Genomic DNA, 14,444 nt, shown 5'->3' with positions numbered 1-14,444 from the left:
ATAAATTAATTAAAAAAAAACAAAGAGATCTTGGGCGAGCTGCCTCATATAAGCCTCAGCTTCCTCATGTGCAGGATGGGTTACCGTGAGAACCGAACATGACCGTTATCACAATGCACTGAAGTCCTTGGTCCTGATCTAACTGCTCAGCCAACACTATTTCTGCCTTCTATACAAGACCCTCTGGAGGAAAACTTCCCCCAAGGCTAAAGTTCCTGAGACTGCTGGAGCCTTATTCTACAGCACTGACCTTTTTCTGTGAATACGTATCTAGCAAGGTCAGTAATAGTAACAGTTGTCAATTAGGAATCAACTTACGGCTAATACTAAAATAGTCCTACAAGCTTCAGTCCATCATTCCTTGCACAAATGCTGAGCAGACAGGCTACTGTGCGTATTCCCATTTCACGAGGAGGAACCACAGCCCAAGGTCTCACACCTGGGACGTCCAGAGAACTAAATGAGATGCCACAACCAGAGGTGCCTCATCACATGGGAAAGAGCAGCTGCCTCACAGAGGCAGAACCAGGCCCAAACCGAGCTCACCAGTGCTCCACCTGCAGGCAAAAGTCTTGTTGGGCCAGACACATAAGCAACTGAGGATCTGCTCAGTTTCAAATCCCAACAGCCAGGAATTTTCCGAAAACTTCTTGATGGGCACAATCATTAGCTCTTCCAATAAAGTGGAAAATCCTATCCTGACTGCACATAGTAGATGTGAAACAGAATGAAAATGGGACCCAATTCTCAAGGAGGTTTTAGTGAGAAGAACAGACCTTCTGATGCTACATTTACTAAGTGCCAACCGATGGAAACATGTCCTGCCCTTCCCACAGCCACAGCAGACATCAGCAGCACCTACTAGCACCCCATTTTCTCCATCTTCAAAAACCAGCAGTTGTCTCAATGCTCCATGCCCTACTCTCAAAATACCCAAATTTTTACAATGCTGTTTCTTACTTCTGTGCCATATACAGGCTGTTTTCTCTTCTCTGAGAAAGCCCTCCCCCTGGACAAATTCCAAATTCGTCCTTCAAAGCCCATCTCAAGCCTTCCTTCTGTTGAGATTCCCTTGACCAAGGAGGCCACCGGCACGTCCCTGGCAATCAACCTCTCCTTCCCTGCTGCCTCTGTACCTTGCACCCCGGCATCACAGTGACCCTTACACTCCATGCTGCAATTGTTTGTTTGCGTTCCTGTCTCCTCTATCAGAATGGGAATTGTTCCAAGGCAGAAACTGAATCCCAGCCACACGTGGACAATGATTTTATAACAAACCACATGGTTCCCCTACTCTCACACTTCTTGCTCTTAACATGCTGCTTAGAACCCAGAAACACTAAATCACTCTAAACACGCCATTGCCTAACAGACTGAAAAACCCTTTCAGTTTAAAATTAAAAATAAAAAGAGAATCATCAATCAAACCTGAGACTTTATCCAGACAAAAAGCATTTATTAGCTCCTACTATGCCTGTTTCCAGGCACTGGAAAATCAGAAATGAGTGAGACATGGTCACTACATTTCAGATGTTCACAACCTAGCAGGGGATACAGACCAACAGCCGGACAATTTCAGATCAGTATGACAAGGACATCAATCTGGATTAGGAAGAAGAAGGGAGGTGGATGACAGGAGGGGCCGGAGAGCCTCTCCTCTAGGAGAGCAAGCCTGGGCTGGGGCTCAGGCCTGAGGTGTGTGGGATGCTGGGGAGCAATCAGGGCGATGCACACACAGAGGACGGGAGGAAGGACCGGGAAGGGGCTTTCAGTCTTACACCTCTGATCAGGAACCCAAGAGACAACCAACAACCTTCAAAAAAAGCATTAAAAGTTAATAGTCAATACCTTTTTCTTAAGTTCTTCTTTAGAAAAATGCTCCACTTGAAACTGATTGTGCTTTTCAAGGCAAATACTTAGATAAGATGTTTGATCACTATAAAATGAAAGTGGTTCTTCTGCCAAAAGAAAAAAAGAAAAATAGAGGGGACAGGGAAGAGAAAAGGAATATCAGAATCAGGTCCTTCCAAGACCCATCCCAGTGCAATCCATCTACACAATTTAAATTGGAGGAGGTGGCGCTGGAAGGGAGCGTAAGTACACAAAGGGTATTCAAAGTACCACCTTTGGAGCAAAAGTAATTTTCCCTTTCTCTCAGGCTGATATTTCGATGTATAGTTTCATCTTAAGCTGTAGGTTTTCACTGTAGCCAATCCTGAATTATAATTTGCATATCAAGTGCTGTGCCTGGAGACCATTCTAAATGGCACAAGCAAATGGTGATTTCAGTTTAAATGAGGGAGTGATTCTGTTTAGGTGAGAATACAGAAAAATTAGATGTGACCCTCAAGGGGAGAACTCCAGGGAAATAAAAGCAGCTCATCTATTTTTCACTGGCTCCAGATCCCTCCTGGGAAGCAAGCACACTAAGTGCAGAGACTGCCGGCTGAACTGAGAAAAAGAACCTCAGTCCCCTACGGAGGGGTCTGCTTCCTTTGCAGCAAAGGTCACCTTCTAACCAGGAGGGAAATGGGGAGGAGAGGGGAGGCTGTTTATTGAGTAAGACATATCCACAAACAGTATCTCATGTAACAAGCATAAGAGCTCATACATCTACAACACAGGGTGGAATACTAAAAAGAGCTAAACTCCAAAGGAAGATATCCTGGCTCACATCTAGGCAAATCAAACCCCACCCTACCCTCCAGCTAAACCTTAGCTTCTTCATCTATAAAATGAAGTTAATTCCTAATCTCCCCAACTGGGACTGTGAGGATCAGAGATGAAAAGTGCCTAGAATGATGCCTTATACATGGTAGGTGCTCAAGAAATGTCAAACCTACCAATTTTACAATAATCGCTCTGCTCAATACTGTATTAAGCAGTGCAGATCCAGGCACCGGGCTAGAAGGGAACAGGACACCAAACCAGACTTTAAGGGGCTCGTGTACTAGCAAGAGGGCCAAATATCACTGTGGTGCTTATAGGTGCAATGCAAGCCCCATAAGACCCTCCCTTAATTAATCTACAATCTAAAAACAACATTCCAACCTGCAACAGCAGTTTCACCCACACATAGCTGTGCAGTCCTGGGCTGTCTGCAGTGGGTGCTGTAGTAGGCAATGCCCAGATATTTGGGCAATGAGGGCTGTTTATCAGAAAAAGAAGACTGCAAGTCTCCAAGTTATCTGGAGCTAGGAACATCAAATGATGCAAAAAACACAGGCAGCAAAGAAACTATCCCACACCAGACTCTCTGTAGCATTTAATAGAATTTACTGGACTCTTCAACTAAGAAGGCCAAAGCCAGATAGATATACCCTGGGAAAGCCAACAGCAACATGGTCACCACAAAAAGTATCCCCAGATGAAATCCAGTGGGTTCTTCACTTCCCAAGGAAGCATTAGCCCTACCTTAAAGTTTGGCCCGCACCCTCCAAGAGGAAAAGCCAAAGAGAGATACACAGAAGACAACACGTACCTTCCTGCCTCCGAATCTCACTGATCTGCTCCTCCAGGGTTTTCTGCAAATTCTGATATGAAAGTACATCATGTTCCAGTTGCTTCCGCAGGGCAAAAATTTTGTCTAACTCGGCCTGCAGGTTGTTGATACTTGAGAAAACAAGACACCAGAAATTTAAAAACAGATCTACTTGTGCTTTAAGATGCAAAGCTCAGCAAGCATTCCTGTGATCTTTATGTCCTCTGTGTTTTTTCTGGTTATAAAAGTAAATACATGTTCATTATAGGAAATTTTAAATATGAAAGTACGAGACAAACTCTTTCCACGCTCCAACTACCAATCACCACTTGGCAGACTGTGTTTCCTCTCCATCTTCTTCCTTGTATTTTTACAAGGTTGAAACAATATTAGACGTACAATGCTGAATTGACATGCCTCACTTAAATATGTTTCTACATTTTTGGAATTATTTGTGAACATCATTTTTAATTTTAACATTTAAACCAGGTGACTGTTCTATCATTTACTTTAACGTGTCCCCTGTTAATATTTATCTGAGTCATTTCCAAGTTTTTGCTACTAGATGGAAATTATAAAATTCTCTGCACTGCTTAGCTCAATACAGTAGCCACTAGCCATGTTTAAATTTAAACTTATTTTAAATCTAATAAAATCAAACATGCAGTTCCTTGGTGCATTAGCCACATTTCAAATGCTCAAAAGGAGGATTTAGCTTGTGGCTACCATAGCGGAAAGTGCAGACAGAGAACATTTCCATCAGACAATGTTTACTGGACAGAGTCCTGTAAGTGATGCAAATTCTCGGAGGTGTTGATTTGCACAGCTTCCTCTGGGTTTGAGGCTTTTGGTTCCACGAACGCTTTCTGTATAGCTTAGCACTTTCACATTGGTGTGCAACTGGACAACTCCTCTTCTAAAATAAAGATGCATTTGTATTGTGCGTGTACGAGTAGCTGTCCCACCACAGTGAACTTCTGTCAGCCCGCAGTTGGTCCTCTTTCTTATTGTTGACTCACTCTTCATTTTCTTCTCTTCCTTCCTGTCCCTCACCCTTACTCCCAACACTGTATTGAGCAGTGCAGATCCGTAAGAAAGACTTCTTACTTCTAATGGTGTGCAACTGGCAGAGATCTTAAATCCAGCTCTCAGGGGAACGTGGAGACCCCAGCTAACATCTAAACAGCATAAATAATGGTGTTCTGTATATCTCTGTGCCTAAAGCCTTGTTTGACATTCAGGTTGTTTTCTTAAGATTCCTAAGGACTGCAATTACTGGGTCAAAATATACATGAACGTCATTAAAGATGAAATACATTAACAAATCAGAAAGTCTGCCTTTTTACATTCCAAGAAATATATCACTCTCTGTCCAGCGTCTGACCTATGGCTCCCTAAGGTCCATCAACACCTTGAAACCATCTGCAAAAACATTTGAAAATGCAGATTTTTCTGGGAAGAAGGCCCATAAGCTTCCCTCATATTTTTCAAAAGGGGTCCACAGCCCCCAAAAGGTTAGGAGCCACTGCTCTAAATATACGTGTCAGACTCGAGCTCCATTTCTCCTTCAAAGACTTCTTCCTGCTCCATCCATTGAACTGCACACATAAATCAACATAAGTTGGAAGGAAAATAAACCATCATGTCCAATCTTTGATGCTTGCTGCTTTGAGGACTGCTCATCGTGAAGTAGTCTTTATACAAGGGAAGGGGCCCAGCTTGCAACCTGCACCTCGTTCCATTTCAAGACAATCATAATGATCAATTTGTAAGGCTGATGGAAAACCTAACAGAGGTGTCACAGCACAGCACTCCCTTGGATGCAGTCATGCCGCAGAGACATTTAGCTGGGGGGAAAAAGATTGTTTCCGCGAAGCTCCTGCGATTAGGGCTGGGAAAGCTAACTGCTTCACTCCCGCTTCCATTTCCTGACAGGGTGAAAAGTACACAGCTGCTGCTCCCGTGTCTGTCATTTCTGTTTTCCCAACTCCAGAAATCTTTTCAAGGTGTGAAGAGTTAGCAGAACAAAAGGTGCTTCATTCAGAAAGAAACAAAAAACCTATACCTTCCTCTTTCTGGAATTGGGGGAGGGGGCCCCCGCGGGCAGGAGCAAAAATGAGTCACTAACACAGCACACTACCCAGCTCCATGCCTGCGGACAGGCCACTTAAACTGCCTGAGACTTGATTTCCTCATCCGGGGAGTGGCGGTAACAATACCTTTACCTCAAGACTGTTTGAGGATTAACTGAGACATGACACACCCAAGACATCCAGCAAACACCTTCTCCTTCCTTCCATGGAGCCCAATTCCCATGCAAAAAATGACTCTCAGGAGCCAAAACTGGTAGTTTTCATGAGTTACAGCAACGATTGTCTGGATATGATTTTCCTCCACAGGGGACATTTGGCAACGTCTAAAGACATTTTTGGCCGTTACCACTGTTGCGGAAGGGAGCAGGTGTGCTAGTGGCATGTGGGTAGAGGTCAGTGATTGCTAAACATCCCACAATGTGTAGGACATCCCTTCATAACAAAAAAATTATCCACCCCAAATCCCAACACCGCTGAGGCTGAGAATCCCTGATTTACAGGTTGGTGCAAACAGTACTAGTCCTCACGCTGGGCACGTCAGTAGGAGTGAGGAGATCTGAGCTTTGATAATTCCTAACTGCAAACCTTGGGCAAAACACTTCACATCTTGGAAGCCACACATGCACTTCTGTAATATGGGGATAAAGCGGCCAACTTTGAGTGCAGATATAAAGAATAAATAGCAAAAGTACAAGGATTAAGTAACACAGCTGCCCACGATGACTTTCCTTCCTCCCTGCCCTTGCTTTCAGTTTTAATCACAGCACATCAGGTCTCCAGTCACCTACATTTACTGCTAATTTCCAGAGAAGGAGCAGTGCTGGAGTTATAGGAGGGAGCTCCACCTGCCTCAGCCCACGGTTTTGTCCACTGAGGTTTCAGACCCCCCTCCCCCCCCAGCTATGGCTAGGCACACTAGGATATCAAGGCACATGTCAGCTTTTCACGTTGCTGTCACTCTAAGAACGTTACCACATACTGATGAGCTCACTATGTGCATGTCAGTACTGGGACTTTACATAGTATCATCTCTTGTTTCAAAACAATCTGATAGAGCAGGCAGATAGGGAGGTAGGTCAGTAGGTAGATCATCCAAAGTCAATTTTATAAACACACTAAGGCTCAGGGTGTTCATTGAGGCAAGAGCTCAGAGCTGTTAAGTGGCTGGTATTTGGGGACAACCAAGTATGTCTCCCCATAAGTCTGAAGACAAACAGGAAACCTTTTAAGCATCCTTGTTAGTCATAGTCCCAACTCACTTCAGTGCCATCCGTGTTTTTATTCATTAAGAGAGACGGTGAAACTCAGAGCCATTCACAGTGCCAAGGGGGCCTGAGGGCAGCCACATCCACCCACAGTGCCTCTTGATACCCAGAATCTAACTTGGCTTCCCACCCAAAAAAGCTGCACGACTGAAATGAAATGTGTCTATTCCTCTGGGAGTTTTCCCACAAGACTCAACCCCTCTCCCAAGCGAAAATGGCCAGAAGTTGAGGCTTCTTGAAAAAGCTCCCTTTCAGACAGTGATGGCCACTCCCTTCATCAGCATGTTTTCATTTTCTCTAAACTCATTTCAGATTTAAAAATCTAGAAATGATCTCATAATGTGGGAGATCAGCACCGAGGGGTGGGGCGTCCTGCACAGAAGTTTCCTGAGTGCCTGCTCTACCCCCGCCCTGGGCAGCTCCCCGCGCAATAAGGAAATAGTAGTCACAGACGATGGCGCATGACGACCACCCAACGCAAGGCAGGGGACCGTTCTGGGAATTAGCTGGCTGACACTGAAAGCTAAATTCTAAAAGCTTAATTTGAAAGGACTAGTGGGGGTCGAAGTAGGGGAAAGAGCGACGGAGGCAGGTAGGAAACACGAGTGAAGGCAGAGTTCGCAAGAGCACACAGCCCAGGGAACAAGGAAGAGCTCGTTCCAGCAAGAGCAAAGGGCAGGTGAGGAGGACAAGTGAAGGGCGAGGCTCTGAACTTTTTATTATGGAAAATTTTAAACACACAAAAGAAGACAAACTGATGTATCCACACCCCAGCACCAACAATCAGGGAGCCAGGGCTAGTCTTGTTCCTTCCATATCCCTACCCACTTCCTCTGCTTCTCTACTGTTTTAAAGTGAATTCTAGTTATTATATCCTTTCAGCTGTAACTACCCCACTGTGTAAAGAAATGATTTCTTTTTGTGAGAATTCCTTGAGGCCAACACTGCATTTATAGATGTGCAAACAGAAGCCAGAGCAGGCCATGTGCCTGAGGACACAGAGCTAGGAAGTGGGTGAGCCAGGGAAAGCCAGGGTCAGAACAAGACCACTGGCCCATAATTGGCTCTTCTCACCAAACCACACTGGCACCAGATCATTTCAGTAATTTGGCAGAGACAAGGTGCTCCAAAACTTGTTTGGATACTGGGGTCTACCACTAACCACCTGTGAGACTTTGAATAAGTCACTTAAGCTCTCCTAGTTTTCATGGACTTGTGGAAAATAGAGATACCATTATTACTTACCTGATAGAACAGTTGTGAGGATCACATAAGGTAACAGATATGAAAGCACTTTCTAAATATATTACAAAGTATTTAGAAATCTCAGCAATTCTTATATTTCCTAATTGCATTGCCAAAAATCAGATAATTCTTGATAGAAAACAGGTATACATGACTAAACATAGCAATTCCCGGCCAAATAAACTTCCTAAGCAAAATGATAGGGCTGTGCCGTCTTAGAGGCCACCAGCATTTATTCAAGATGTGTGTGTGTGTTCACACTCACATGTATGTGATATCTAAACAGAAACCCCCTTACCTGTCTGATTCCTGCAGAGACTCTACCAGATGGGTATAGATGTCCTGCTCTTTCTGTAAGACCTCAATTAGTTCTTCATAGTCTGACTGTGGCTTTTCCTGGAATTGACAATGGGCATCTGATATTAAGGGAAGAATTTTAAAAGAAAACACCCTTACATTATGCAAACATATGTGGTTAGTTCTGGTTTTTAAAACCAAATGAAGGTGCCAGGCTCTGGCTCAGGCCACAGTCAAAGAGCACCACCTTCAGGAGGAGTGGGGAATGACGGCCCATCAGTTTCCCAGAACAAAGCTGAGGGCTGAGCTTCTAACACTAACAGCTGCTAAGAAAGAAAGACTCATCACAGTTACCTGACTTGCCCATTGTGAAACTGTCATCCCTCAGAGCTGCGAGTCATTGTTTTTACAACACTACGAAGAATGCCTTTCCAGGTTTGCTGTTGTCTGAAGTAGAGAAATTCACAAACCAAAACCTGAGGGCAAGACTCACGCAAAGCAGCAGCCGCCAGGTGAGGCCCTGTCAGGAGACACCAGCATAGTGATACTAGAGATCTGAGCTGAGCTCAGTCACCTGCTACGATGTGCACCTTGGGTAACAAACCTCTAGAAGGTCCAGTCTCCTCATTTATGAAATGGAAAGTCGTTTTTTGAATTGGCATTCACAAATACACAGTGTTTTACAAAGTTCAGATTTCGGCTCTGCCACTTACCAGTTCTGGGACTTTGGAAAGTTACTTACAAAGAGCCTTGGTATTCCCACCTGTAAAGTGGTAGACAATAACCACCACCTTATGCAGCCATGGAACGTCAAAGATAAATTGTGAGTTGTAAGAAACCAGAGGTACCTGGAGAAACGGCCAATTCCAATATTGGGACAAGGAAAATCGGGGGAAACAACAGAAGATACGGCTCTACAGCATTCTGTTGTGCCACAAAGCTAGGAAGTACTTAAAGAGGGGAACAGTGTTGTGGGGAGGAGAGGGTTGGGGGGGAGGGTTGTTCGAGAAGTTGGTCAAAGGGAAAGTTCCAGTGATGCAAGATGAGCAAGTGCAATCTGCCCAAAAATCATAAAAGAATGCTAATGCTAGTATGTGAGATTTAAAGATCAGGATATTTATACAGACCCAAAACACTTCCCCCAAATACTTTCAAAGGAAAAAAGAATAACAGATAGTCAAGACACCTGGCAGATGCCACCTTCATAAAGTTATCAAAGTTAGCATGGTTAAGAATAGGACAAATGGAATCGCATACCATGGAACAGGACACAGTGAGAACAGCATCACTACGGTGGTTTTCCCACCAAAGGTGCACAGACTGAACAGTCACCCAGAAGCACCAGACACTAACGCAAGCTGAAGGGCATTCCATTAACACAACACAACTGGCCTAGATACTTCAAAAGTATCCAGGTCCTAAGATTCCAGGAAAGACTGAGAAACTATTCTAGAGTAAAAGCTGGCATGACCCCGAGCAGGATCCTTTTTGCAGAGGTCCTCAAACTTTTTAAACAGGTCCCCTCAGACTGTTGGAGGGTCGGACTATAGTTTAAAAAAAATACTATGAACAAATTCCTATGCACACTGCACATATCTTATCTTGAAGTAAAAAAACAAAACGGGAACAAATACAATCACATCACGGCATGTGGCCCACGGGCCGTAGTTTGAGGACCCCTGCAAGGGTATTACTGAGACAACTGATGAGATTCGTATGAGTCTGAGAACTGGAAGGTCACGGTGGAGGATCCCAGTTGTGGTGGCTGGGCAGAGGTCATATAGGAGAACATCCCTGTTTATAGGAAAGAAACACCACCATACTCAGAAGGGACAGGGCTTCACTTAGCAACTTTCTTTCAGAAGGCTCAGGAAAAACAGAATCCTTTATCCTTGTAACTTTTCCATACATTTTAAATTATTCCAAAATTAAAGAAAAAAATGTTAAAATAAATAAAGTTACTATGTACAGAATATCTAACATAGTACCTAGCATCTACTAGATGCTGGAGGGAGATATACAGTTAACAGAAAAACAGGGGCTACAAACAACCTTTGTTGTTCACACAGACTTAACGTTTTCTTCGAAAGTTAAGATAGCACGTGTAACAGGGGTTCTTAACCTGATCAAAATTTGGGGTGGGGCTGGGCGTGGTGGCTGACATGTGTACTACTGTGAAAAGCTGACCTAGGAGGATCGCTTTGAGACCAGAAGCTGGAGACCCAACCTGAGCAAGAGTGAGACCTGGCCTCTACAAAAAATATAAAACTTAGCCAGGCGTGATGGCGCATGCCTACAGTCTTGGGTACCAGAGGGGCTGAGGCAGGAGGATTGCTTAAGGGTAGGAGTTTATGTTGCAGTGAGCTCTGATGACACCCACCAGCCAGGTTGACAGAAACTCTATTAAAAACAAAAACAGAACAGGCCTCTACAAAAAAAAATTTTTTAATAAGCCAGGCATAGTGGTATATACCTATAGTCCCTAGTAATCAGGAGGCCAAGGTGGGAGAATCTCTTGAATCTAGAAGTTCAAGTTCCAGTGAGCTATAATTGGTCCACTATACTACATTCCAGCTGAGACCTTGTCTCTGAAAAACTTAAAAAAAATAAAAATACAAAACTTAGGGGCTGCATGAATGTGAATGGGGAAAAAATTAAATCTTTATTTCCACTAACTTCTAATTAAAATTTAGCATGCCCTTCAACTGTGAATTGAAGGACTATTACTGCTGCTATAAACCAGTAGAGTTAGGGATGACTGTGACTTTGTCATTAAAAGAAATATAGTTATTTTATATATGCTGCAGGTATCTCAAAATAGTCATTTTTATCACTCCTTCAAAACTATAGTACTCACCACCATATCTGTTGTTTAATGTATTAGTAAAGAAGCACCATTTCTACAGTGTAATTTATGTTTCCATAACTGAATTTCAAACTATTTGGTTTCCTTTAGAATCCTATCATATATTTTATGCATTTAAACATTTTTCCAGTGAAGGGGTCCTTGGCTTCAGCAGACAACCAAAGGGAGACAGAGCAAAAGAACCCCTGAGCTAGGGGAACACTCTATGTTTCTCACCCTGACAAAACAAGTAAGGCACCACCTGCCGATTAAAACTTTTAAATGCTAAACTACCAGCTTCCTCATGCTAAGTTTGTCATCCAGACTGCTAGAAATGTCAGGCCCTTTTGTAAATGGTGCCACATGTCACTGGCACAAGGAGCTCCCAAATGCCTTTTGTATACAACAACAGTATCACGTGGAATTCTCTCAGCTCCCACCTGCACAACCCACGTGTGCAGCCCCAGGATCCCGAAGAAGAAAGTGGGCAGACCTTAAACAGGACGCCAGGAACGCAGCATCCATCCTGTCCTCAGCGCATCAGCTACTCTTTCATTTGACCCTCACAACCCTGTGAGCCCACGTGTCAGTGTGCTCTCCACTTCAGAAATGAGGAGACTGAGGCACAGGGGGCTGTGTGCCCAGGATGCAGGAGGTGAGGCAGGGGGTGGGCTCTGATGCCCATGCTCTTCAGCCCACCCACACTGCCCCATCACAGATGCACAACACGGGGTGCTTGACGAGGGTGATGTGTCAGCCGCACGAAGGCCAGCCAAAGAAAATTAGAAAGCCTGTGACGAATGGGAAAACTACTGCTTCCTGAGCACTGAGAGACAGGGAGGGCTAAAAGCATGTGACCTCACTAACTGTGTGACCCAACCTATAAATGGGGGTAAGAATTCTATAAATCTCATAAGGTTGTTAAGGAAATTAAATGAGTTAATCTAGACTAAGTTCTCAGAACAATGACTGGCTCGAAGTCAACACCCGACAAATGTCAGCTGTGTTTATTATCCCTGTGCTCCAAGCTCCGTGCTAGTCACTTAAATACATCATCTCTAATTGGCACAGCATGCCAGGGAAGTACTTAATTCTCCCACTTTTCAGATGATGCCACTGAGTCTCTGGGAACAGAGATAACAAGTTACCACTCAGCTAATGATTGAGAAAGTCAGAATTTGTGTTTAAGGATATCACTTCAAAGCCAACCAAGAGATGGGGAAAAAAAGAGCCCCACAGATTTCTGGTAGGTGGCACAGAGACGGCAGGAATGTATGTAGGTGCGACCCCGGATCTTAACCACATCTGTGGAAGCCGGGCTCCAAGTTCTGTAGGAGGACACCCCACGGCCACACCAGGGCCCGGATGCTGGCTCAGCCCCCTCTCCTCTTCTTTCTGGCAGCTATTCCAAAGCTTCCCAAGTTTTTCAGGCCACCACTATCCTCAGCTTCTGCCCTCACCCTTTCCTCCTGCCCTTCTATCTCAGTAGTACTGGGGAATCCTTCCCGCTGAGCAGCAGGAAAGACCCTCCCCCCGTCTGGAGACCGAGAGCCACCATTTACCAGCCTCCACTGACATACTCCAGAGCATCTCCTTAGAGATCTTACCCAGGCCAGACCTCACCAGGAAACTTGCCCTGAGAAAAATGCCCTCCCCCAGCTGCCAGAGCAGAGCATATGGGCTCACCTCTGCCCCACAGCTAGTGCACCCAAGCACCCATTTACACACTCTTGTCAAGCCCCCAGTATGCTTCATCTATGTTCAGGCAGTGGTGGGCTGAAGAGCACGGGTGTCAGAGCCCACCCTCTGCCTCACCTCCCTGACCCAACAAGGCTGCGGGCTCCCTGCCAGCAACAGTGTCCTACGGTATCTGGCACAAATCAAATGCTGCCATAAATAGTTGCTGAAGAGTAAATAGGTGAAGAGGGGAACACAGGGACTGACAGGCATCTTAAGAGCAGAGATTCCTGGGGATATTTTGCATAATGGAAGTCAGAGTGAGTCAACGTCTTCCTGGAAGCAAATTGTTTACCTGTGCTAAATGAATGAACTCTTCGGAGCCATTTGGGTCCCATTTCATCAATCACCTATTCCCCTGCACTGAGTCATGCTCCATTAGAATGAAGTCATTTGGCTCCCTCAGCAGAGCTGACAAACCCGTAGATATCCTGGGCACAGAGGTGGGAGCCACCAAGTAGCACCTGCTCAGCAAGCCATCTATCCCCCACCCTTCATCCAGCCCTCAAACAAGCAACCCAGCCAGCCGGCCAGCTAGAAGGCCTCTCGTCACAGAGCAGACTTGCCACTCCACGTGCCTGCTGTGTCTGCTCTACACTGTTTCCCCCACTGCCCCTTGAATGACCACCCAGCTCACCATGCCCCAGCCTCTTCTGAGAACTGTCCATCAAACACAAAGCAGGTCCCAGAAAGATGCCTACTCCTTGTGAGCCAGGCCCTGGGCCCATACTAAACCCATACAATTCTCCCCCAGGAACGTCACTGGGTCTGGGTCACAGAAAAGACAGAACCCTAAAGTCTGTTACTTATGCTATTGAGATCCACGGGGCCACGGTTTCTACCGTCCCCAGAGTGTGGCTGCTCCAGTCTTGCTTGGGCTCTGTGCACACGCCCAATGTGCTCCCAGTCGATACTCCCTTTCCTTGTAGTTTTGCTCAAACTACTCAATGTTGGATTCTGCAGCCTGCAACCAAAAGAACCTTAACTTATACACTTACATTATGTCAAGTCCTCTCAGAAGGTAGGCATACAACTGCCCACTTTAAAGATGAGGAAGGTGAGTTTCTAAAAGATTAAGTGATTTGCTAAAGGTCAGAAAGCTGGTAAGGTAGCAGAACTGGCATTTCATACTCTACCACATAGCTTCCTTAGTGACTCAAAGGAAATACATTTCATGTGCAGACCACAATCTGAAGAGGCAGCAGACATGTAAAGAGAAAACTCAATGGATCATTTCTTGCTAATCAGGGCAATTTAGTGGCCCAGTAGATGGATGATACCTATTTCAGTAGCTATGTTACAGCCCTGCAACAAAGACATTAATTTTAATACTCAGAAAATTCAGCAGTGATATCCCAGCCATGTCAACAATCAAGCTATAAATCTCTGGCTGCAGCAAGTTAAATATGGTCAGTGTGTTTTACTCTCTATTCTTCAATTCTCTGATCATCTAGCATTAACTCTCAGGATCACACAATGAT

The 14,444-nt window shown here is 44.8% G+C and overlaps 1 protein-coding gene across 7 annotated transcripts in view; it reads right to left on the bottom strand.

Moving 5' to 3' along the window:
• CDK5RAP2 (CDK5 regulatory subunit associated protein 2) overlaps positions 1 to 14,444 on the bottom strand; it is a 209,783-nt gene that overhangs the window by 94,260 nt on the left and 101,079 nt on the right. For all 7 annotated transcript variants that reach the window (XR_008374822.1, XM_053564215.1, XM_053564233.1 and 4 more), the window contains 3 exons: positions 8,383 to 8,480; positions 3,482 to 3,612; positions 1,849 to 1,958 (listed from right to left, as the gene is read on the bottom strand). Coding sequence is in view for 6 of the 7 variants with exons in the window: in XM_053564215.1 (XP_053420190.1) it covers positions 1,849 to 1,958; positions 3,482 to 3,612; positions 8,383 to 8,480 (339 nt within the window). In the remaining variant the exon portion in view is untranslated. The remainder of the gene's footprint in view (positions 1 to 1,848; positions 1,959 to 3,481; positions 3,613 to 8,382; positions 8,481 to 14,444) is intronic.

The sequence above is a fragment of the Nycticebus coucang genome, chromosome 2 (genome assembly GCF_027406575.1).
Source record: "Nycticebus coucang isolate mNycCou1 chromosome 2, mNycCou1.pri, whole genome shotgun sequence".
NCBI classification, from domain to species: Eukaryota; Metazoa; Chordata; class Mammalia; order Primates; family Lorisidae; genus Nycticebus; species Nycticebus coucang.
Note: the sequence above shows the minus strand (reverse complement) of the source record. Positions and strands in the feature narration are given on the sequence as shown.